Source organism: Cotesia glomerata, linkage group LG8, assembly GCF_020080835.1.
Source record: "Cotesia glomerata isolate CgM1 linkage group LG8, MPM_Cglom_v2.3, whole genome shotgun sequence".
Lineage (NCBI taxonomy): Eukaryota > Metazoa > Arthropoda > Insecta > Hymenoptera > Braconidae > Cotesia > Cotesia glomerata.
Genome location: NC_058165.1, coordinates 16,275,898 through 16,303,060, shown reverse-complemented (window position 1 = coordinate 16,303,060; position 27,163 = coordinate 16,275,898). Strand labels below are relative to the sequence as shown.

General features: G+C 33.2%; 2 protein-coding genes across 6 annotated transcripts in view; one reads left to right on the top strand and one right to left on the bottom strand.

The window, feature by feature from the left end:
* LOC123270361 (RING finger protein nhl-1) overlaps positions 1 to 3,379 on the bottom strand; it is a 44,999-nt gene extending 41,620 nt beyond the window's left edge. For 3 of the 5 annotated variants that reach the window (XM_044736371.1, XM_044736370.1, XM_044736375.1), the window contains exon 1: positions 3,241 to 3,379. The gene's annotated coding sequence lies outside the window, so the exon portion shown is untranslated. Of the gene's footprint in view, positions 1 to 3,030; positions 3,214 to 3,240 lie in introns of those variants that run through there. The other 2 variants (XM_044736373.1, XM_044736372.1) reach the window with 1 other exon arrangement.
* The window catches only part of LOC123270364, an 87,507-nt gene that overhangs the window by 13,092 nt on the left and 47,252 nt on the right, over positions 1 to 27,163 (top strand). Inside the window, exons 5-10 of the mRNA XM_044736380.1 lie at positions 8,096 to 8,223; positions 10,242 to 10,464; positions 10,564 to 10,627; positions 12,038 to 12,357; positions 12,585 to 12,701; positions 13,401 to 14,264. Coding sequence (XP_044592315.1) covers positions 8,096 to 8,223; positions 10,242 to 10,464; positions 10,564 to 10,627; positions 12,038 to 12,357; positions 12,585 to 12,701; positions 13,401 to 13,670 — 1,122 coding nt within the window. The 3' untranslated portion in view covers positions 13,671 to 14,264. Of the gene's footprint in view, positions 1 to 8,095; positions 8,224 to 10,241; positions 10,465 to 10,563; positions 10,628 to 12,037; positions 12,358 to 12,584; positions 12,702 to 13,400 lie in introns of the transcript that reaches the window.

Genomic DNA, 27,163 nt, shown 5'->3' with positions numbered 1-27,163 from the left:
TCATTAAGTTATTGATCGAGGAAGAGAATGTTAATAGTAATTCTAATTGAGAATTGGCAAGTGCGTCAATTTGTTCTCGGCTAATTATAATTACTCTCGAGGTCTCGATTCATTTTTGCGTCGCATTAATTTTAAACTCATGTCGTAATATACTTAATTAATTAATTATCTCTTTGTTTGTCAATACGTGGATGTAAAAAATGTAAATAGAGTTCAACCGACGCATGGGGGGCCATATACCCTGATCCGATGTCTGGAGTTTTTGCCGCCAGAGGTCATTGTGTTCTCGCGCATTCAGTGACACTCGCTGTGGTACATGTAAGACGCGAGAAAACGAAAGCGGATTGAATTTAATGAATTAGGAAAAAAAGTTTAAAAGTTTATTAAAGTCGCTCAAGTTGTATATTGTTCACAGTAGATTTTATTAAGAGTTATTAACTCAATCCGGTGGACTAACTTTATTGTTTTTTTTACGCCCAGGTAAATTTATTATTTCAATGGGGGAATTTTTATAGATCGTTCATTCATTAGAGAATAATTTATTTACTATTTTATATTTATTGGCGGAATAAATGGACTTAATGTTGATTCATTCGTGAGTAATAATGTATTTTTATATATTAGCTATTGCTATTATGTCGATAATTGTTAATTAGTTTATTTTTAAAGTCGTTTCATTAAATTAAAATTAAATTTCGGGAAAATAATTGAAAAAAATTTTTTTTTCATTTATTTATGAATAAAAGTAAACTTGGAAAATTTGGAAGTTAAAATTTTAGATTTAGCATTGAGAATACAAAAAAATTATTAGAAAATTTTTTGTAGGAAATTTGACCCTCTTTAAAACAAAAATCATCAATGTTTGAGTATCTCTTATCATTTGTCTAAAATTTCATTTCAAAATCCTCTCATAAGAGAATTTGATTGAATCACATGTTTAAGAAATTTAAAATCAAAATTCTGGGTTAAATATGAAAAAAATTATAAGACAACTTTTCTTTAAGGGGGATAACCACTGTAAATTAAAAAAAAAAAAAATTTTTTTTTTTCTTTTAAATCAAATTTTATCCTTTCAAAAATATGTATCTAGAGTTTTATATAAAAAATCAGAATATTTTTCGAACTGTAATTTGCATAGATATTAACCGATTTACAACTTTTTTTTCCGTATTTATCTATTCAATAGCTATCGTTGCACGTAGGGGATTTTGACAATTTTGATTTTTAAGATTTTTTAAGGCTGTTTGAATCCAAAAAAATGAGAAAAAAAAATGAAAAAATTTTTAGTATGTCGCCATTTTTTTTTTAAATCCGAATTTTCAAAATTTCCCCTACGGGCAACGATAAGCACATGCATGCAGATTACAACACTGTTTCGTTTTTTTGTTTTAGATAATCCGTTTTTGAGTTAGAGATCCTCCACAAAAATACTAATAACTTTGCAGCAATATGATATTTTTTAATAAAAATTTAGGGGAATAATCTTAAATGTATACTTTATAAAACAAAAAAACCCGATCTCCAAATTCCTTTATTATCCCAGTCAAAAAAATTTCCGAAAGTCATCTATTTTTTAGATCCTCACAGTGGCTATCCCTCTTAAGAAATTTAAATTTCTACAAAAAAAAATCATTATCAATTTCGCGGTATCTTTAATTATTTTTTAAAAAATTGATTTCAAAATTTTTTTATAAAAATATTTAATTCAATCCCGTGTGTCCAAAATTCAAAAATAAAATTTTTGGTGTAAAAATCAAAAATACGAAAAAATTATAAGATAATTTAGAAAATTTAATTCTCTACAAAAAAGGTCCTTATCAATTTTTTTGGACCTTTTTTCATTTCTCAAAAATTAATTTCAAAATTTTCTTTTTAGAATATTTAATTCAATCCCATATTTTCAAAATTCAGGTGTGAGTATTAAAAATACGGAAAAATTATAAGATAATTTTTTCTTAAGAATTTTAATTTTCTACAAGAAAGGTCTTTATCAATTTTTTTCTCTCTCCCACCCTTCACCCGTAATACCATTAAACTCAAAATTTCACAAAAGTACTAAAAATCTGAATTTTAATCCTCTACAATTTTTTTCACCTTAAAAAAAATTCTATGCTTCAACTATTTTAGATCCCGAAGCCAAATTACGAAAATAGAAAGTAACTAAAATTTTTTTTAAATTAATAATTTCTCCAAAAATAAATCTAAATTTTATTTAAAGTGTTACGTCACCATACATGATTGACTTGAACGTCATCTATCGGCAGGCGATAAACCCGAGGGTGTCACTAGTCACGGCACACACATCAGAATAACTAGACACATCTATGTCTATCTATTTATATATATACAACACATACTAGCGGAACCTGCGATCGCTATCCCCGGAGAGTTTCATTCTACGTACGAAATCGTTAAACTACTAGCAAATATCTAACATGTACGTCCACATAACAGTTGATGCGTTAATTACATTCGAAATAGTGTTCAGCGAGGGCATATGTTCAAGCAGTGAACCGATAACTTAGCTACCGACGCTCTCATTGCTCGAGCGATGGTAATAGAATCAGTACGGAAGACAGACCACTAGTAATTGGACACCAGTAGCCATATTAGAGCACACATGTCTAATTCTGCACCTCTTTCTCTAATATATATATAAATATAAATATATCAACATGTGCATTTACATCTTTATCTGTTTAAGTTAACACAAAACACTTAATACCTAACTTGCAGCCCTAATTATAACTCCAGACCAAGAAAATACAATTTTAAATTTAAATTTCGCGCGGTTTTGCGCGCCATTTCGCGCGCGACCGCCATCTTGTTGAGACCGAGAGATTTTGCAAATTTTTGTGTTTTTAACCGAAAAGAAGGCGAAATTGAAATTTTTAAAAAGAAAAACACCTAGAATTGACGCACTGCACTGTCACAGAAGTTTAAATTGGCGAACTTTTGAGTAAGAATAAGGATTAGACGATTATCTAACACTTATAATTAGATGCACTCGATAATTAGCACTGCACGTACATGTTGTGTATCCAATAGCGATATTGTTAATTTTTATTAATCACTTTCGAGGGGAATTTCGGGATTTGATCTGAGCTGAGGATTATCGGCGATACGAGTGTCAATCGAGATTGAGATCGAGATTGCGTAAATGGTGTGTAATCCGTGGTAAGTGATAAGGAGGAAAGGAGGGACGAATAAATAGATGAGGCTGGTAATAATAAAACGCACCGCGGTTCGTCCGGGCCGGATGGCCGTCCGTCTTCGAGTGAATGTCTTATTGGTTATTTCTGGCGGCCGCCTCTTGCGTCTCGTTACCTTCTTTGCGGACGTAAGCTCGTTTTATCTTCTTCTTCTTCTTTTGAGATGACGAGCTTGCATACTCTGGCTATTATTATTATTATCAATTTAAAGTTTTTATACACAAATTATAATAATACTAATTATTACTGTTCAACTTTGGAAGTTATTTCCCTGTTTAAAAATATTCATTGAAAAAAATTCACTATCGTTAGATTTGAATTTTTTTCAATAATTTCAATTGATTTTAATTTCTCAGTATATATCTATAGATATATAATTTACATAGAGCGATTTTTTTTAATTTTTTTCAATGAATATTTTTAAACAGGGTTTTGGGGTTAAGTATTGAAGATACGAAAAAATTATAAGAAACCTTTTTTGTAGGAAATTTAATCTTCTATCAAAAAAATTTTTTTTAATTTTTTAGTATCTCTTATTTTACTAAAAATTTATTTTGAAATTCTCTTGCAAGAAAATTTTATTAAATTACATGTTTAAGAACTTCAAAATTAAAATTCTGAGCTAATTATTAGAAATACGAAAAAATTATAGGAAAACTTTTTATTGGGAATTTAATCTTCTATCAAAAGATTTTTATCAATTTTTAGTATCTCTTATTTCGCTAAAATTTATTTTGAAATTCTCTTGCAAGAAAATTTTATTAAATTACATGTTTAAGAACTTCAAAATTAAAATTCTGAGCTAATTATTAGAAATACGAAAAAATTATAGGAAAAATTTTTATTGGAAATATAATCTTCTATAAAAAAGATTTTTATACATTTTTTAGTATCTCTTATTTCGCTAAAATTTATTTTGAAATTTTCTTGCAAGATAATTTGATTTAATTACATGTTTAAGAACTTCAAAATTAAAATTATACACTGTAATAAATTTTGAAATGAATTTCATAATCTCATGTGTTAATTTAACACACTAAAATGTGGAATTAACATTAGTTTGTGTAAAAACAGTCATTAACACAAATATTTGTGCCAAATTTAATGAAAATTTTTTTACTGTGTAAGCTAAATTTTAAAAATCAGAAAAAATTATAAAAAATCTTTTTTATTGGCAATTTAATTTTATTTAAAAAAGACCCTTATTAATTTTTATGTATCTCTTATCATTTGTCCAAAAATTTTATTCCAAAATTCTCTTATAAAAATATTTGATTAAATTATGTATCCCAAGTTAAAAATCAAAATTCTAATCTAAATCTCAAAAATACGAAAATAATGTAAAAAAGAACTTTTTTATTGGAAATTTAATCTTCTACATAAAAGGTGCTTATCAATTTTTCCGTATCTCTTACCATTTTACCAAAATTTAATTTTATTTGAGCATCATAATCATTGGAATTGAGAAATAATTGATGACAAGTTAATGAAAGGGTGAATAGATACAAAAATATAGTAGAAGAAGGAAATAATATTTAAATTTGGGGGTTATTTTGAGGATACGGTCACGAGTTTTGAGAAATCCGCCCACGGGCATGATTTATAAATGTCGTATGGTTTAAGAATTCTCAGTTTTAGATTATTTTTAGGCTTTTGGACCGAGAGAGAAAAAGAGACAGAGAGAGGAACAAAGTAAATTGATATTTTGTTAAATTGATAGATTTAAAAAATATTTTTCAAAAAGTAATCCTTGAAATTTTTTGAGTAAAAATTTTTCCTTTAAATTTTACACGAGTAAATAATTCAAATTTAAAAAGTTTTTATTTAAGTATAAATAACAAGTTTACGAAATTTCCGAGGTTACGTCGGTGCATTAGAACAATAATAATGAAAAAAAAAGAGGTAATAGCATAAAATAACGTTATTTTGAAGACTAGAAGAGCATAAAAGATAAAAGGTCGCCAAGAAACGCGTGGATTTATTGGTCGAACAATGTCATTGTCCGTTTATCTCAGCGGAAAACCGAAGTAAAGTTAACTTGCGAAAAGAAGAAACAAAGCAATATAATATTTAAGGGGGAAAAGTACAGCAATAAAACGGTATAGCTCTTTCACAGCTGCATTCATAAATATTTATTCAACCCTTTCCTCCCTTATTATTATTTCTTCACATACTTATCCTTATACTCTTTATATTCGTTCGGGTTTTATTTATCAGATACGCGCAAGATACGTGATAAAAATGTCTGATCAAAGGATCCTCTTTCTACTTATTTGATGACATCTACCAAACAAAATAAAGTAACGAATTTTTATATGTTTTTGTTTTTTATTTATTCGTCTTGTATCGAGCCCTGTTTGGTCTACTTTGAGAGTAGTAGTATATCTATATATAACAATCTCATACATTCTCGAGCATGCGGGTAATCGTAAGCCGGATGTACAGCACTGACAAGTTATTTTAACTCTCGTTCGAACTCTATTTATAGATAACATACACTGAATATCCGTTAAACTTAATTTACTATTTTTTATTTTATTTTGTTAGTTTTTTAATTAGTATTATTGTCATGAATATTGATATTAACATCGTGATGAATATCAATATCATCAATATCATGATAAATATCAATATTGAGATCAATGCCATTAAAAATAGCTACAACATTACCAGTGCGATTAGTTTGATGATGAATATCATCATTAAGAGCTTGATGAATATCACTAATGATAAGATCAATATCATCAATAATATTAAAAGTATAATTAGTATCATGATGAATATCGTTATCAGTATCATCAATATCATGATGAATTTCAATATCATTAATATCATTGGATCATGATAAATGTCAATATCGAGATCAACGTCATTGAAAATAATTATAACATTACTAATGCAATTAGTTTTATGATGAATATCATCATTGAAAGCCTGATGAATATTAATATCGACGAGATCGTTGTCATAAATGATAATAAGAAATATAATCAGTATCATGATGAATATCGTTATCAATAACATCAAGATCATGATGAATATCAGTGTCGAGATCTACAATTTAAAACGTTAGTAAAATTATCAATATGGTTAGTTTTCTGATGAATATCATCAAAAATGGTCACATCATAATTGTCATTATCAATAATGTAAGTATCATGATGGATAGCAATATTAATATCGATAATATTAATATTACCGGCATCATGATGAATATCAATATCAAGAACATGATGAATATCATTATTAGTATCATGATGAATATCAATATCGAGATCAATGTCATTGAAAATGTTTACAACATTACAAATGCGATTAGTTTCATGATGAATATCATCATTGAGAGCTTTATGAATATCAATATCAACGAGATCAATGTGATTAATAATATTAAAAGTATAATCAGTATCATGGTGAAATCGTTATCAGTATCATCAATATCATGATAAATTTCAATATCATTAATAATATCATTGTATCATGATAAATATCAATATCGAGATCAACGTCATTGAAAATATTTATAACATTACTAATGCAATTTGTTTCATGATGAATATCATCATTGAAAGCCTGATGAATATCAATATCGACGAGATCGTTGTCATAAATAATAATAAGAAATATAATCAGTATCATGATGAATATCGTTATCAATAACATCAATATTATGATGAATATCAATGTCGAAATCTACAATTTAAAAAATTAATCACATTCTCAATATGATTAGTTTTCTGATGAATATCATTATCAAGAACATGATGAACATCATTATTAATATCATGATGAACATCTTCATTGAGAGCCTGATGAATATCACTAATAATAAGATCTATGTCATCAATAATATTAAACGTTTAATCAGTATGATGATGAATATCGTTATTAAGATCAATGGTATTGAAAATATTTATAACGTTACCAATGCGATTAGTTTCATGATGAATATCGTCATTGAGAGCCTGACAAATATCAATATCGACGGGATCAATGTCATCAATAATAATAAGTATAATCAGTATCATGATGAATATCGTCATCAATAACATCAATATCATGATGAATATCAATGTCGAGATCTACAATTTAAAATATTAATAACATTATTAATATGATTAGTTTCCTGATGAACATCATCAAAAATGGTAACATCATAATTGTCATTATCAATAATGTAAGTATCATGATGGATAGCAATATTAATATCGATAATATTAATATTACCAGCATCATGATGAATATCATTATCAAGAACATGATAAATATCATTATTAGTATCATGATGAATATCAATATCGAGATCAATGTCATTGGTAATGTTTACAACGTTACCAATGCAATTCGTTTCATGGTGAATATCATTATTAAGAGCCTGATGAATATTATTATTAGTATCATGATGAATATCAATATCAAGATTTACAATTAAAAATATTAATAACATTATCAATAAGATTAGTTTTCTGATGAATGTCATCAATAATGCTAATCCATAAATATCATTATCAATAATATAAATATCCTGATGAATAACAATATGAATATCGGTAATGTTGATATCAAAACATGATGAATATGATTAACATTATGAATGTTATTATCAATGTCAATATCATTACCGTTATCAATATCACCAGTATTATGAGCAATATTAAAATCAATATCATTATCAAAAACAAAATAAACATTATTAGTATCATGATAAATATCATCATCAATAACATCACTACCATCATTATTATTTACGCTTTAAATTCAAAACAGAAATAAAGTTACTTTACATTAAAACCAAACAAATTAGAGCAAAAAGAAAAGTAAGAGTAAAACGTTTCCTTGAGTGTCGGAGCGATGAAAGTACATTAGAGTTATTTCGTTTGTAGAGACCAGAGACAAATAATACCAGCAGAGGAAGCATTAACAAAGGCTCAGAAAATGAGATGCCAGTTGATCTCGTCCCAAGCCCATCATTGGAGCAACTTGGAATACACCCTAGGATGCAACCGAAACCGTGAGTACAATGTATTGATATACAATGTGTATGCGTGTGTACATTGACGTGTTATGCATAATGTAGACATTATGATACAATGAGTTAACATTCATTCTAAACAATGTAAACGTTTGTTCACTACCAGAACATTTCACGCGAAAACTGTCAAAAATTATTTAAGTTTTTCCTTCGAGTAAAAATAAAAAAAATAATAAAAGTTATTTTAAATTCAGTATATGAGTAATAATATTTTTGATAAATCTGTTAAATTAATCAAGATGTCTCACTCAAGATCTTTTGGTTTGTGACATCAAGTGCTTATTTATATCTCTCAATAATAAAAATTCCGGTCATCATAAATAAATTTGACATTGGACAAAAAAATAATAACTCACTCGCAGCATCTAAAAATAAAAAATAATTTTTTCATATTCAGAGCTAGTTACATTTAATCTTGCATGACTCACATATTTATAAGTCACGTCGTGATAACAAGATTCGCTAGGCACATGTACGGCTAAGGGATTTATCGAAAAGACGTGAGGATTCACCGGCAATCAGATATCACCGTGTTAAATCTGATAAAAATTTCTACGCTACCTTTTTTGCGTAAGATTGATACAAAGTTTATTCATTATTATTTATTATATTTTTTTATCATAATATATAAGTATACATATATCAATAATGTTAAAAAACATTGTCGTAAATCGTGTTAAGCCTAAAATTTCATTTTTTATTTTATAAAAACTACAAATTTTAGTTTGTCATAAGTCGTCTGAAAAATAAATAAATATTCTTATTTGCTTAAGAATATCTTTTAGAAAATTATTAGAATTGTAATTATAGACAATATCAAGATCATGATGAATATCGTTAGCATGATTTATGATCGATGACAATTTTATAATTTATGATTAATATCAATATCACGATTCATGATAAATATCAACATCATAATACATGATGGATATAACAAAAATGATTCATGATAAATATAATTTGCATGATGAATATCAGTACCATGATTGGTGATTAATATCACTATCATGATGAATATCACTATCATGATACATGATTGATATTATTAAAATGTTTTCATGATAAATATTATTTGCAAAATGAATGTCAGTACCATGATTGGTAATGAATATCACTATCATAATGGATATCACTACCATGATGAATATCACTATCATAATGGATATCACTACCATGATGAATATCACTATCATAATGGATATCACTACCATGATGAATATCATTGTCATGCTGAATATCATTATCGTGATGAATATCGTTATCGTGGTGAATATCGTTATCATGATGAATATCGTTATCATGGTTAATATCAATATTATAATGAATATAATTATTATGAATATCATTATGACGGCAAATATCAGTATTCTGGTAAATATCGTTATCATGCTGGATATCAGTATTAGGATGAATATCATTATCATAATGAATATCATTATCATAATGAATATCATTATCATAATGAATATCATTATCATAATGAATATCATTATCATAATGAATATCATTATCATAATGAATATCATTATCATAATGAATATCATTATCATAATGAATATCGTTATCATAATGAATAACATTTTTCATAATGAATATCATTATCATAATGAATATCATTATCATAATGAATATCATTATCATAATGAATATCATTATCACAATGAATATCATTATCATAATGAATATCATTATCACAATGAATCTCATTATCATAATGAATATCATTATCATAATGAATATCATTATCATTCTGGATATCATCATAGTTAATATCGTTATCACGGTAAATATCATTATCATGCTGGATATCAGTATTAGGATGAATATCATTATCATGCTGGATATCATTATTATAATAAATATCATTATCATGCTGGATATCATTATTACGGTAAATATCATTATCATGATGAATATTATTATCAATGCCAATAATTTGATTGTAATTATAAATTTTCGTTAAAGTGAAAAAAAAAATTTTTATCAATCAACAGTGAAGTACAATTAAGGATGAAACAGTGGTTAGGGGTCTCATCAAGAAAAGTAGGCGGTTGGATAAAATGGCTTATCGACATACTCGGAAAGGCATTATGGTGGCAAGCTGCGATTCAAAAGAGTTTAGATGTAATTATGGCAATTGTTAACGCAATTCAGTTTTTTACTCGTCAAACTAAATTAGAAGAGGCGTTTGATCACGGCAACAAATATTTCTTGCAGGTATTTATGATTAAATTATATTATATTATAAATACAATTATAAGTAATGATTAAGACAACTACTTACGTTAGTAATTGATTGGTCTGATGGGGGAGTAGGAGGGCAACGGAGCCGGAGCCGGAGCGAAATTGCCAGGACGAGAAGTTCCCAGATGGAAAAGAGGTAAATTAAAATTTAATTAAATTTAATTTGAATTCTAACGTTATTGATTGAAAAACCGAAAGCATATCTATTGTCAAAGTCACGTAATAGATACCTTGAATGGTCTGATGCCGTCAAAACCTTTATCCCACTTGAATGAACCTTTGAGCGGCTTTCAACATTGCTCGAACAAGGGGATGAAGGATCGTGTTAATGACACTGAAGAAATTGGGGAAACGAAAATTCGTTGGAGGAGGATAACTATTGTCATTATACACTTTTACTAGACATATATATTCTCGGTTACAAGAGAATCGATGCTCGAGTTATACGTTTTTATGATCTGTGTCTGATCTATCGGGACTTTTTTTTTGAGTCAATTCCTTTGTCGAATTCTTTTGATAAAGGATGTTCTCACTTAAGAAGTGATGGGAGATATAGTTTTTTTGTTCTGGAGATTTGACAAGTTTAACTGCATTTTTTTCTTTTTTTCAAAATTAATATTGACGGTATTCTTTATGCTAATGATATTTATATTCATTGCAATAATGAATATTGATAATTATATTTTTCATAATATTGATAATTATATTTTTCATAATTATGATTTTATAATTCATCATGATAATGACAATGATATTCATCATGCCAATGATATGGATAATGTTGATGATATTTATCATGACATTAATGATATTGATATTGATGATGACATCGATAATGATATTAATTTTAAAACTAATATTCACCATGATTATGATATTTTTGATGATATTTATCATGATATTGATATTGATGATGACATTCGTCATGATATTAGTATTGATGATCATAAAGATGTTGATATTCATCATACTAGTGATGTGATATTATTGATGATATTTACCATGACATTGATGATATTATTAATATTGATATTCATCATAGCATTGATGATATTGGTATTGATGATGACTTCGATATTGATGTTAATTTTAAAACTAATATTAACCATGACTAATATTATAGATGATATTCACTATGACATTGATATTGATGATGATATTGATATTGATTTTCATCATGTCAGTGATATGATATCGTTAATATTTCTCATGACATTGATGATGACATTGATAATGATATTAATTTTAAAACTAATATTAACCATGATTATAATATTATTGATGATATTCACCATGATATTGATATTGATGATGATATTGATATTAATATTCATCATGGCATTGATGATGTTGGTGACGATGACATCGATAATTATATTAATTTGAAAACTCATATTAACCATGATTATAATATTATTAATGATGATATTGATATGATGTTAGTATTGATGATGATATTGATATTCATCATAAGGATATTGATAATAATACAGGCATTGAACTTTGAAAGTTTATTATAAAAATTAATAATTCAATCGATTTTCAGTTGTTGAAAGCTCACGATCGCGAAGACCGAACTCCAATAAATCATTGAGAGTATCAAAGCGAAGGGAAATGAAAAGTGATAATAAAATATCAATGAGGCTTGTACAAAGAGCGTTGTTCGAGTTGCCGTTAAATGAGACTCCGAAGGGGATAATCGATAAACCACAACGACGTCACTTAACAAATGACACGGCCGAAGAAAAAGATTACAGTGAACCGAGAGACGTTATGGAAACATCAAAGAAAATCACCCGCCCGATTGGAGTGACTCGCCCACCAGAAGAACTCCGGTTGAGGAAAGAAAACTTTCTACAAGTCAAAGTAAATTTTTTTTTTTTTTCAATAATTTACTGTTCGTATTCATTTTTTATTTTTTCGGTTCGATAGTTCGATCTCTTTTTTTTTGAGATTGAAACTTTCATCGGTCATGTTTTTCATCGGTAGAAAATTTTAGTAAATTAAAACCAACAAGTACTTCGTGTCACCACTCTCAAACTTTTTTCTTCGTAAATTAATTTCATGGAGTAATCAATTTTTTTTTAATATAGAATGAAAATGACTTGTCTAGAAAAAAAAAAGAACTTGAAGATGTTGTTAAAAAACTCAACAAAGATATTGCTCTTTATCATTCACTTTGCAAGCGATGGAAAAAAATCAATGAACAGGTCATTAAATAAAAATTTTTTAAAATATTAATATTGATATATATCATGCTGATGATATTTATATTCATCATGATGATAATCTTGATATTAATCATGTTGACGATAATGATATTTATCCTGATGATAATTTTGATATTCATCATGATATTGATATTGTCGATATTCATTATCTTTTTGATGATGTTGATCATGATATTAATCATGATGATAATGATATTTATTACGATGATAATGATATTTATTACGATGATAATGATATTTATTACGATGATAATGATATTCATCATGTAATTGGTGATATTGATATTTATCGTGTTATTGATGATATTGATATTTATCATGATGAAAATTTTAATATAAATCATATTGACGATAAGGATATTCATCATGATATTGATGATGTCGATATTGATTATTTTATTGATGATGTTGATATTTATGGTGACAATGATATTCATCATGTAATTGGTGATATTGATGTTGATCGTGTTAATGGCGATATTGATATTCACCATAATGAAAAATTTCATATCCATCATGTCGATGATATTTATCATGATGATTTGATGATAATTTTGATATTCATTATAATGATAATGTCAATATTCATTATTTTATTGATGATTTTGATATTCATGATGATAATGATGATATTTATCATTCTATTATTCAATATCTAAAAAATTTTTTTTTCAACAGATGACCAAGGAAATAATCGACCGGGAAATTTTTCCACCCGCAGAAAGTTACGAAGATGAAAAAATATTGTTTTATAGGTCTCTAAATTTGGATTCGTTATTACAATTACGCACTCCAACCTTTAGTGAAATCTCCTTGTCACCAAGCGACGAGTTTTTGGAGCATAAAAATGACCGCGAGGTGATAGTCCACAAAAACTCGGCCAAGCTGTACTTCAACTTGCAGATGGATCAAGGACTCCCCTCGGGATCACAACCTGGCCCAAACTAATCATCCTGGAACTTAATTTTATTTCGTAGGTTTTTCTGTTTCTCGGATCCGTTGCGGGGTTCAGAGTGAAAAAGTGTGATCTGATCCGCGTGGGAATAAAGTTGGTGGCACGGAAGCTGGAGTGTATAGATACTATACCCTGTAGCCTCTTAAATTCGAGCAGACTTTTTCTACAGTACTGAATTGTCTTGTTCTGTTTTATTTTTTGTTTATTTAACTTGTGTCTGCAGAGGGTAGCGCCCGCCGTCAATAAAACTAAAAAGCGACGGAAAATGTAATTGTCGACGTCGAGAACGCTCCTGATCGATCCACTCAATTCTATTCCTTCTAATTAACTCTTGTGAGAAATAAATTTATTGAGTGGATAGTTTGCTGAAGCTCTAGTCCTATCCGGAGGAATCCAGAATTACTATTAATCTTCATTTTTATGGGTCTAACGCTTTTTTATTTGAGGATAAATTAGACCGTTTTTTTATTGATACGCTAGGCCGGAATGTTAAGGTAATATTTTTTTTTTTTAATCAAGTGGATTCTTTGATTATCGGTGTGAAAAATCACGTCTTTAGTAGAAAAAATGTAATAAAAGTTCACAAACCGGGCTTATAACTTGATTAATTTATTTCAAAGTTTTGTATTATTAAAAATGTAATATCAAATTTGTTTTAATTCATTTAATGGGTATTTATCTGATGAATATTAATATCACCAATATTGTGATGAATATCATTATTGAAGAGGGTATAAATATGATATAAATAATGATGAATATCAATATTATCATCATTTTAAATATCAAAGAAATATCATGATGAATATCGCTATCAATATCATGATCAATGTCAACATTGCCGTTGTGAATATCAATCAAATTATCATGGTAAGTATCAATATTATAATGAATATCAATAGAATTATTATAGTGAATGTCGATATTAACATCATGATTAATCTCAATACCATCGTTGTGAATATCAATAAAACTCTCATGGAAAATATCAATATAATGGTGAATATCAAAGCTATAAATATCAACAAAATATCATGATGAATATCGCTATCAATATCATGACTAATGTCAACATTGTCATTGTAAATAATCAAATCATCATGGGAAGTATCAATATTGTGATGAATATCGATATCAATATCATGATGAGTTTCAGTATCCTCTTTGTGAATATTAATAACACTATTATGGCAAATATCAATATCATGGTGAACATCAAAATTATAAATATCATAATGAATATCAATATCCTGAAAAATATCAAATAAAATATCACGGTGAATATAAATATTGTCATGATTGTGAATATTAATATCATCAATGTCATGATAAATATCACCACTTCTTGGTAACAATTTACTAAAAAAAAAAAAATTTAAACAAGAAATTTTGGTAAGGCAAAAAGTGTTATATTCGTTGAAATTCGTAAAGAAATTAGGGGAATGATTGACCCTAAAAGCCATCTCTGCAACTTCCCGCTAATTCCATACCAAAGCGCTGAATATTTCACTTATTTTGTTTTTGAGCTCTTTAAGCTCAAAAATATAATTTTTGTGTTATTTTGAGCTCTTCGAACTCAAAAGTCTTATAGGAGTTTCAGAGAACACTATTTTATGAATTTTCAAACCGCAATAATTTTTTAATGAATCAACCAATTTTCTCGCGGTTGACGGCAATCAACGCAGTTTTTTGAGCTCTTTAAAGAATTTTGAAGCGCGTTCTAGTCAGATTGAAAATTTCACAGGAATTCTAAAAAAAACATTTTTTTCAATTTTTTTCGACAACGATATCTCACAAACGGATCGACCGATTTTGACCGGACTGGCGGCGATCTACGTGGCTTTTTAAGTTAAGAGCTGATTAGTTTTTGAAATTGATCGGTAAAGCGGTTTAAAAGTTATTCCAAAAACACCACATTTGAAAAAAAAATTTTTTATAGTTTTTTTGGGAATTCGCACAATCTACCGGTCTGAACCGGTTCAAAATAACAGGAAATCTAAATTTGATGGCACTCTTTGAAATGTCACTAGTTTGGTTCCAATCGGTGAGGCAGTCCAAAAGTTATAAGCAGTTTACATACGGCCGCACACACATACACTCACATACATACATACAGACATACACACACATATATATGCATGCAGACATACGGACATCATAGCGGAAACATTCAGAGAAGCTTCGTAAGACCTCAAAACATCAATATTCGTTAGAAACTCTATTTTTGAAAAACGGAGTAAACCAATAACTTCACGGAAAAAACGAGATTTAACTGGTTTCCATGTTGGACGGAACCTAGTTCCATCTAGAGTGAAAAAAATTTACAAATGGTTACTACTTCTATGTAAATTATAGTAGGTACAGTTTTCGTTTATTTCAGTTCAATCCGAGATGGCGCTCAGAGCCATCTGAGATTTATTTGTCTCAGATGGTTGTCAGTACCACGCGCATGCTCGTCAGTCCCATCTTACATAGAAGTAGCGTCCATTTGGAATTTAACTAGAATCATGTGCATTTTGCAATCAAATATATATGAATAATTTGAATAAATAAGAAGTATATTATAATGAATAATACAGATTATAATTTTATTCCAAATCAAAAAACTAATCGTTAATAAGTTTAAAAAAAAAAATAAATTAAAAAAAAAAAATTTTAATTTTAAATTAAAAAATTAAAAAAAAAAAATTTTTATTTTAAATTAAAAAATTAAAAAAAGAAAATTAGAAAAACGGTTCACCCTAAAGGCCATCCCTGCAAATTCCCGCTAATTCCATACCTGGACGCTTTAAATTGTACTTATGACATTTTTGAGATTTTTGAGCTCAAAATATAATTTATGTGATATTTTGAACTCGCTGAGTTCAAAGAGATAATATTTCTATGCATTTGAGCTCTCCCAGCTCAAAAGTCTGATAGAAGTTTCATAGAACACTATTTTTGGAATTTTCAAACCGCAATAACTTTTGAATGGAGCAATCGATTTTCACGCGGTTGCCGGCATTCGACGCAGTTTTATCATCTTCATAAGTTATTTTCAGGTTTTAATTGATTAAACCAAAAATTTCGGAGCAATCCCGAAAATACACTTTTTTCGGTTTTCTTTCGTTCACGATATCTCTCGAACGAATTCGACCAGCTTGGTGGAGATCGACGTGGTTTTTTATTGTCTAGAGCTGATTAGGTTTGGAATCGATCGGTGAAGCCGTTTGAAAGTTATCCAAAAAAAACCACATTTGAAAAAATTTTTTTTCTTAATTTTGTTAAGATTTCTCAAAATTTTCTGATCCGAATCAGTCCAAATTATACTCAAAATCTAAGTTTGGCCAAGCCCTTTCAAATGGCACCAACCGCGATAAAATCGAATCACCCGATCAAAAGTTATAAGTGGTTCACATACTTTCACACACACACACACACACACACACACACACACACACACACACACACACACACACACACACACACACACACACATACACACACACACACACACACACACACACACACGAACAAACAAGCATGAGGATATTGCAGCTCAACCTCAACGATTGTGAAGCAGCGCATGACCTGCTCATGCAATCCGTGCGAGAATTAGAGCTGGACTTGGTACTGATAGCAGAGCCATATAAACACCTGAGTACCCAACCCTGGGAATCTGACAGCACATCCAAAGCTGTCATCTGGTCATGTGGCAAGCTTTCTTTCCAAAATGCAGTCGACAACAGCAATGCCGGCTTTGAAGAAGTATCAGTAGAAGGCATCCGCTTCTATAGCTGCTACGCACCACCTAGCCTCTCCATTGTTGACTTCACTGATTTCCTGGATCGACTAACCGAAGATGCGAAGCAATACCATCCAGTAGCGATAGCCGGAGACTTCAACTCCTGGGCAGTTGACTGGGGCAGCAAACATACAAACGCACGAGGGAAAGCACTACTGGAGGCCTTTACTACACTAGATGTGGTTTTGCTCAACAGTGGTGATACGCCGACCTACACCAAAGGTGACGCAAGCTCAATTGTAGACCTCACTTTTGTCAGTAATAGCCTTGCCAGAGGCGACTGCAACTGGAAAGTGTTGGACATCTACACTGCCAGCGACCATCATGCGATATTCTGGCAAATATCAAGCGACCAGAACCCCAAGAGACCAGTCAAGCAGTCTAACATCGTTGGTTGGAAGGTAAAATCTTTTGACTCAGATGCATTACTAATAGCCCTCGATGGTGATCCGATCAACACTGGATGTGCAGAAGAACAGACTAAGGACCTGATGAGGAGAGTAACACATGCTTGTGATGCCAGTATGCCTCGTAAACGTGGCATAAATTCGAGACCTTCGGTGCATTGGTGGAACGACCACATCAGCGTCCTCCGTAAAGAGTGTCATAAGAAAAGAAGAATCTCTCAGCGCGGCTATCAACGGCCCAACTCAGTGGAGCTGATCGCAGAGTACAAAAAGGCGCGTCGTAAACTGAATAAAGCCATCAAAGAGAGCAAAAGAAGATGCTGGAAAGAGCTTATATACGAGGTGGATAAAGACGTGTGGGGTAGGCCTTATAAGGTGGTTATGACCCACCTGAAAAAACAACAAATGCCATCACCTACGTGTCCTCAACTTCTTCAGAAAATCGTCACTGCACTGTTTCCACAGCAACGCAACTACGATTACCAGTTGGCGCCAGGCAAATTGGACGACATCCCACCTGTCACTGAAGAAGAACTGCTGGAGGCTTGTAACCGTGTAGGGAATAATAAAGCGCCGGGATTGGACGGAATCCCTAATTTAGCCTTAAAAACCATCATAAAGGCAGCTCCAACATTATTCCTAGACGCTTATAATGCATGTCTCACGGAGGGGACTTTTCCTCGTAAGTGGAGAAAGCAACGATTGGTACTGTTACCTAAAGGGAAGAAACCACCAGAAGAACCGTCATCTTACCGACCACTTTGCATGCTAGATACGGCGGGTAAGATACTTGAGCGCATAATTCATCAACGAATAGATGCAGTAGTCGACCCACTCCTGGCAGACAACCAGTATGGATTCCGGAAAGGACGATCAACTCTGGACGCGATCAATCTGGTTGTTAGCACGGCTAAAGAAGCGATCGCAGGAACCAGATGGAAGGGTGGCACAAAGAAGTATTGCCTGGTGGCGGCATTAGACATTAAAAACGCCTTTAATTCCGCCAACTAGAACTGCATCATGCAAGCTCTTCGAGAGAAAAACGTTCCAGAATACCTGTGTAGAATAGTGGCCAGCTATTTCACCGATAGAGTTCTTAAATACGACACGAAGAATGGTCTAAAAGGGTACGATATTACCGGAGGTGTACCCTAGGGCTCTGTACTTGGTCCACTGCTGTGGAATATCATGTACGATGGCCTATTGAGATTGAAATTGCCAAGAAGTGTAAAACTCGTAGCATATGCAGACGACGTAGCCGTAGTAATCGTCGCTAAACACCTTGACGAAATTAACAACATGTTCGACATCACCTTCGAGCAAGTCCATCGGTGGATGAATACGGTAAACCTGCATCTGGCTACACACAAAACTGAGGCAGTGCTTATATCCAGCAGAAAAGTGTTAGAGACCATCAAGCTGAAAGTCGGCGAACAAGAAATCACATCACAACCTTACATCCGATATTTGGGAGTGATACTTGATGCCCGTCTCAACTTTAAACAGCAAGTGGAACACGTCAGTGCCAAAGCGTCAGTAGTGAGGGCTAGTCTCACACGACTGATGCCGAACGTCGGAGGGCCAAAGCAGAGCAGGAGACTACTACTATCATCAGTTGTCACATCGGTGCTCACATATGGAATATCCATTTGGGCAGACGCGCTGAAGTTGCAAGAATCATGGAGAAAAGCTGGACCAGTATATCGACTGAGCGCTGTAAGACTAGCCAGTGCATTCCGCACGATATCAGAAGTAGCAGTGTGTGTCATTTCCGGAACTCTGCCGCTTAGAGTTCTAGCTGAGGAAAGACGGAACCTTTACCAACGAAAGAGGTCAACCACACTAAGTGCCGAGGAACTCAGAGCTGAAGAACGGCAGAACAGCATCGCACGATGGCAATCGCAGTGGGACGCCGCGACAACAGGAAGATGGACACACCGTCTCATACCGAAAATCGACGTTTGGATAAACCGGAGTCATGGCGAGGTCAATTACTATCTGACGCAGATGTTGTCAGGACATGGATGTTTTCGGACGTATCTTCATCGCTTCAAGCATGATGATTCACCGGAGTGCCCGTCCTGCTCAGGAATCAATGAAGACGCGGAGCACGTTTTCTTTGAGTGCCCACGATTTTACCCACAGCGCGATGAGCTGGAGATGATCCTGAAGAAGAAAATCCAACCAGAGACAATAGTAGAAGCAATGCTGTCATCAGAGGCTGCCTGGAACGCCGCAAACACGTTTGCAACAGAAGTCCTTATAGACTTGCGTTCCATCGAAAGAAAAAGAGCAAATGACAACAACTAGAAGAAAGGTAAAATAATACCTAGTTACCAGAAGGAAGAGCAGTCGCTATATCCTCCCCCCACGAAGTAATGCCTAACGGCGGTTTCCATGAGGGATTAGAGGAAAAAGGAAAGGGGTTTAGGGTTTAGTGGGTAGGGGCGTTAGCGTCGAATTTTAGTATGACGCTGCGTCGAGTCGCCACATATCCAGGCCAAACAGCTACGCCTAGAATCCGTAAAAAGGATTCCCCCCCCTAAGGGAAAAAACACACACACACACACACGCACACACGCACACACACACACACACACACACACACACACACTCGGGGCAGAAGAGATACTGCTACTGGGCGCGTCTCCCCGAGCGGATGGGAGAACGCTCGCTGTCCTTGGATGACACTTAATCTCTTAGTTGATGAGGTACAGCGTGTAGGAGCCAAGCAAAATAACCAAACAAAATAAGCTCCCGTGGACAAAACTCCCCTTTAATGGGTTGGTCACACTAACTGACCTAGCAAGATGATTGGTTCCTGCTGTAACTCACTGGGAGTGTCCGGAACCTGTATCGTAGTTTCCGACAATGCAGACCACGGCTGATGTGAGCTTGCTCTGCCGAGGTGAAAGTTGCAGCAGTGGATCAGGAGTCAGCCACTTCGGGCCTTGATCAGGAAGTACGCAGTGAGTGTTAGAGATCGGAATCTTCACCACTCCGAGCGAGTCTAGTCCGTCCGTGAATTCCGGGACTGGCTAAGTGTCGGCTAGGCCTCAGGGAACTGGGGTAGGAGTACTATCTCCGAGGGTACACCCGTTCCTAGTTATGGCAACCCGCTCCACTCCGTACGATGCGCTGGTAAATCAAAAAAGTATGAGTAACTCACAAGAAACAAACAAGAGGGGAAACGGGCTACATGCCCAACAAGCAGCGATTGACGCAAGCGCTGAAATGAAGCGTTCGCAAGCGCTCAAACGCTTCGAGAAGCTGATCAGTGAGCTGAATGATTTCGTCCAACCAAAGGTCAACATTCACAAAGAGACAAAATCCAAGATGACTGGTGTAACTAACGCCCTTCAAAGGTTTGAGAAGCTGGATGAGGAGTGGCGCTCATCATTGCAGCGCATTTCTCATGCTACACCGGAGAAAGCCTGTCAGGCTGTCGTCGTGACTGACGAAGCAATGGACACCGGAGCTGAAGGTGATGGTGAATCAGTCGCTGAAGACAAGGGTGAAATTGACACAAGGCCTGGAAAGAGAAAGGACCGATACTCACCAGAGCCAACCGATAAAGTCACAAAGAAGAAGGACTTGAAAAAAAGCCCTCCCTAACGACTGGCAGGGCAGGTCGACGAACCTAAGAAGACGACTGACTGGGAAAAAGTACAGTCTAAGAAGGAGAAGAAAAGGCTAGCTAGAGAGCAACTCCCAAAGCAACCGCCGAAAGAGCCCCGGCCGGAACCTAAGCGGAAGAAACCGCGAAAATGGACCAGGCCTGACGCTCTGATCATCCGTCCGGTCGAGAAGGAGAAGTACGCCGAAATATTGCGTCGTATAAAGCAGGCCGTCCCTGACGAACAGGTCCGCACAACCGTGGAAAAGATCCACAAAACCAAAACTGGGGACATGCTGATTACGCTGTCAAAGAAGAGTATCGACAAAGGCCAAGCCTTGCAAAAGACCATCATGGATATTCTTCAAAAAGAGGCCGAAGTAATCTGCAAAGGACCGCAGGAGACCATCGAGATCCGAGACATTGATGATGACACGACGAAGGAGCACATTCAGACTGCCCTGAAAACGGAAACCGGAGAAACTTGCGAAATTCCACTAGAGGCTATCAAAATCCGTAAGGCCTACAGAGGTACGCAAACGGCTACAGTGACACTACCAGCAGCTGGAGCACAACAGCTACTGGAAGGAAGCGGCAAAATAAGGATTGGCTGGGTCAATTGCCGAATAAGAGCAACTAGAAGACCAGTCCAATGCTTTAAATGCTGGCACTTCGGACATGTTGGGTCCTAATGTAAAAGCCAAGTAGACCGGTCTAAACTCTGCATCAGATGTGGACAAGAAGGGCACCGTATCTCTGACTGTAAAAATCCTGCCAAGTGTGCAATATGTGCTGAGCAGCAAGGAGCAAAGGACGTGGCTCACCATGCCGGCACCCACAGGTGCCCGGTATTTCAGGAGGCGTTCCAGAAGTTGACGAACAAACAACCATGAGGATACTACAGCTCAATCTCAACCATTGTGAGGCAGCGCATGACCTGCTCATGCAATCCGTGCGAGAATTAGAGCTTGACTTGGTACTAATAGCAGAGCCATATAAACACCTGAGTACCCAACCCTGGGAATCTGATAGCACATCCAAAGCTGTCATCTGGTCATGTGGCAAGCTCCCTTTCCAAAATGCAGTCGACAACAGCAATGCCGGCTTTGTAGCAGTATCAGTAGAGGACATCCGCTTCTATAGCTGCTACGCACCACCTAGCCTCTCCATTGTTGACTTCATTGATTTCTTGGATCGACTAACTGAAGATGCGAAGCAATACCATCCAGTAGCGATAGCCGGAGACTTCAACTCCTGGGCACTTAACTGGGGCAGCAAACATACCAACGCACGAGGGAAAGTACTACTAGAGGCCTTTACTACACTAGATGTAGTTTCGCTCAACAGTGGTGATACGCCGACCTACACCAAAGGTGACGCAAGCTCAATTGTAGACCTCAATTTTGTCAGTAATAGCCTTGCTAGAGGTGACTACAACTGGAAAGTGTTGGACATCTACACTTGCAGCGACCATCATGCGATATTCTGGGAAATATCAAACGACCAGAACCTCAAGAGACCAATCAAGCAGTCTAACATCGTTGGTTGAAAGGTGAAATCTTTTGACCCAGAAGCATTGCTAATAGTCCACGTTTCAACCAACAGCGCGATGAGTTGGGGAAGATTCTGAAAAAGAGAACTCAACCAGAGTCAATAGTAGAAGCAATGTTGTCGTCAGAAGCTGCCTGGAACGCCACAAGCACTTTTGCTACAAAAGTGCTTACCGAGTTGCGATCCACTGAGAGAAAAAGAGCGAAAGACAGAATCTAGAAGGAAGAAATAACATCTTAGCCACCAGAAGGAAGAGCGGCAGCTAATTCCTCCCCCCGCGAAGAAATGCCTTACGGCGGTACCATGGGGGATCAGAGGATAGAAGAGAAAAGGGTTTAGGGTTTAGTGGGTAGGGGCGTCAGCGTCGAGTTTTAGTATGACGCTGCGTCGAGTCGCCACATATCCAGGCCAAACAGCTATGCCTAGAATCCGTAAAAAGGATTCCCCCTCCTAAAAACACACACACACACACACACACACGTACAGGCATAGTGACAACCTCGCGGGAGTAGTCAGGGAAGCTTCCTAGGACCTCAAAACGTCGAGATCTGATGAAAACTCGATTTTCGAAAAACGGGGTAAAAGTTTCATTTCCGGTAAAAATTCAAAATTTGGCCGGAAGTGCCCAAACTAAGCTTCTGTTAAAAAATTCTATGAAAATCAAATACATCGTTTCACTCCAAAATATCTCAGGAAAAGCCCAAACGCAGCCCCTGTTAAAAGCGGAACTCAAAATTCCAATTTTAAAAGGTTCTCCACGGGAATTACATTTTGGCACACCCTAATATATATATATTTCTTCTGTGCGTGTGTTTGTCACTGAACTCCTCCTAAACGGCTGGACCGATTCTAATGAAATTTTTTGTGTGTCTTCCGGTGGATACCAGAATGGTTTAGATTCCCAATTCAGTCCACAGGAAACTGTTTATTTAATAGATTTTTTACTTATAAATTGTTGTTGACCTTGACTACTCACATGCACTTTTCATATATTTTATAAATATCATATATATAAGTTAGATGAAAAAATTCATGTGGGTACTTAAATGAAAGGTCTCGATGAGTATAATATCATAATGGACTTATATTTACGAAAATGTTAATAATTAACGAATTATAATGTATTTTGTTAACTAATAATGTTTTTAACGATATAAGCTCATTCCGATTCACCCCGTTTTGCAAAAATCGAGTTTTCATCAGATCTCGACGTTTGAAGGTCACAGGAAGCTTCCCTGACTATCCCCGCGAAGTTGTCACGGTGTCTGTATGTGTGTGTGTGTGTGTGTGTGTGTGTGTGTGTGTGAGTGTGTGTGTGTGAGTGTGTGTGTGTGTGTGTGTGTGTGTGTGTGTGAAAGTATATGAACCGCTTATAACTTTTGAACGACTTGACCGATTTCATCGCGGTTGGTGCCATTCGAAAGGGCTTGACCGAACTTAGATTTTGAAAACTATTTGGACCGATTCAGATCAATAGATTTTGAGAAATCTTCAAGAAACTGAAAAAAAAATTTTTTTCAAATGTGGTTTTTTTGGAATAAATTTTAAACGGCTTAAAGGTTCAATTCCAAAAACTAATCAGCCCTTAACCTCAAAAAACCACGTCGATCGCCACCAGTCCGGTCAAAATCGGTTGATTCGTTCGAGAGATATCGGGAACGAAAGAAAACCGAAAAAAGTGTTTTTTCGGAATAACTCCAAAATTCCTAGCGCGATCAATTCAAAATTTGAGATTCTTTGTGAGGCTTGAAAAACTGCGTCGAATGCTTCTAACCGCGTAAAAATCGGTTTATTCATTCAAAAGTTATTGCGGTTTAAAAATTCAAGAAATAGTGTCTTATCAAATCTCTATCAGACTTTTGAGCTCGAAGAGCTTTAAAGCATAGGAAAGCAATCTCTTTGAGCTCGGAGAGCTTAAAATAACCCATAAATTGTATTTTTGAGTTCGAAGAGCTCAAAAACGTCATTGGTGCAATTTTAAGCGCCTAAGTATGGAATTAGCGGGAAGTTGCAGGGATGGCCTTCAGGGTCAACCGTTTTTCTAATTTTTTTTTTTAATTTTAATTTTTTAATTTAAAATTAAAATTTTTTTTTTTTAATTTATTTTTTTTTTAAACTTATTAAGGATTAGTTTTTTGATTTGGAATATAATTATAATCTGTATTATTCATTATAATATACTTATTATTCATTCATATTATTTATATATATGATTGCAAAATGCACTTGAAAATGATAAAATAGTAAAAATAGGTACTATCTGCAGATAGATTCTAGTTAAATTCCAAATGGACGCCACTTCTATGTAATATGGGACTGACGAGCATGCGCGTTGTACTGACAACCATCTAAGACAAATAAATCTCAGATGGCTCTGAGCCCCATCTCGGATTGAATTGAAATAAACGAAAACTGTACCTACTACAATCTACATAGAAGTAGTAACCATTTGTAAATTTTTTTCACTATAGATGGAACTAGGTTCCGTCCAACATGGAAACCAGTTAAATCTCGTTTTTTCCGTGTTCCTAACTTTTGAAAATTTTCAATTTTCTGGGCGGGAAGTTAAAAATATTATTTCAACAATCAATTGACTTTATCTTTAAAATTTAACTCAAATAAGAAAGTATGAACACGAGCTTAAGCTTACAGTGAAGTTTACACAGTGAAGTTTTTTTGAGTAAAATAAAAAATATTTAATAAGAAAATAAAATGTATAAATTTATTTATGAAGCGCGAAAAGTTTTCAACGTGTGTTTATGAGCTTCAAGCAAAGCAGATGCGGAGCATTAGACACACACAAAAGCTCAACCTGACTGAAATGGGACATGGGAACAAAGTTTACAAACACTAACATATACACACATATGCTTACATATGCTCACACTTGGGTGATCTGGCAAATACGAAAGACTGGAAATTTATCGTAACTATCGGAAACCACAAAACGACTGGAAATCTCCATACGAAAATAAACTCTAATATTTTTATAGCTAAATTAAATTATTCGGTGGAAAAACACACAAAGTTGTAAATAATGAAACAAATAAACTTCTGTTAAATAAATTTATGTCAACGGTACCAGTTAAATCAATTTTTTATTTCACTAATAAATCAATTTTAAAACCTCATAAAAAAAGTTTTGTCTAATTGTAGACTAAAATTTTTTTTTAATTTTATGTAATAATTTTAAATCAAAAAATACATAAAAATTGCGTTATATTATTATGTTGAAAATTTGCCATATAAGGCTATATATATGAAAAATTATAATTATGAAAATATGGCTGTATATGATCCTATAAAAAATTGACCATGTATTGAAATTCGTCATAAGTAGCCATATATAGAAATTTGCAATCTATAGCCACAATAATTATTGACTTTATAATTTGCCATATAAAGCCATAAATATGGTGAATTATAAACATATGGCCATACATGGGTCATACATAAAAATTGATCATATGTGATAATATGAAAAATTTTCTATGCATTAAAATTATTCTTATATAGCCATATATATGGCAAGTTATGAGTATATGGCTATAAATAAAAAATCAACTATACATAAGAACAAACAACACATAAACACTTAAAAATTTTGCCATATAATGCCATATATAAGGCAAATTATGAATATATGGCCATCAGAGTATGTTTTTATACGTATGTCAATAGCAAGAAACATAAAAATAAATAAATTTTATAAATAATTGTAAAAAAAAAAGTTATAAAAAATATGTGACAATTTTATACACCGATAGAAGGATTTGTTTGTTAATGAATATTTTTTAACTGTTAGCAAATATTTATTTAAAATCAAAAGCAAAAATAGCATTTTCTTTTGACACTTTTTATAATCCTATAGCTGGAATACATGATAATAATTCAATTCACTAAATAAATTAACCTTTTTAATATTTATAAATACAAAAGATAATTATGAGCTATGATAGAATTCGGTATTTTACAATAAACGTTATTATAATGTAATATAATTAATACAAATAATTTATAAAAATGATTTTTGTTTATAAGAAATCTTCATATCATATGATATTACAAGCAAAACAAATTCACTCAACAAAATATTTATTAACTGTTAATAAATATTCGTTAACTATT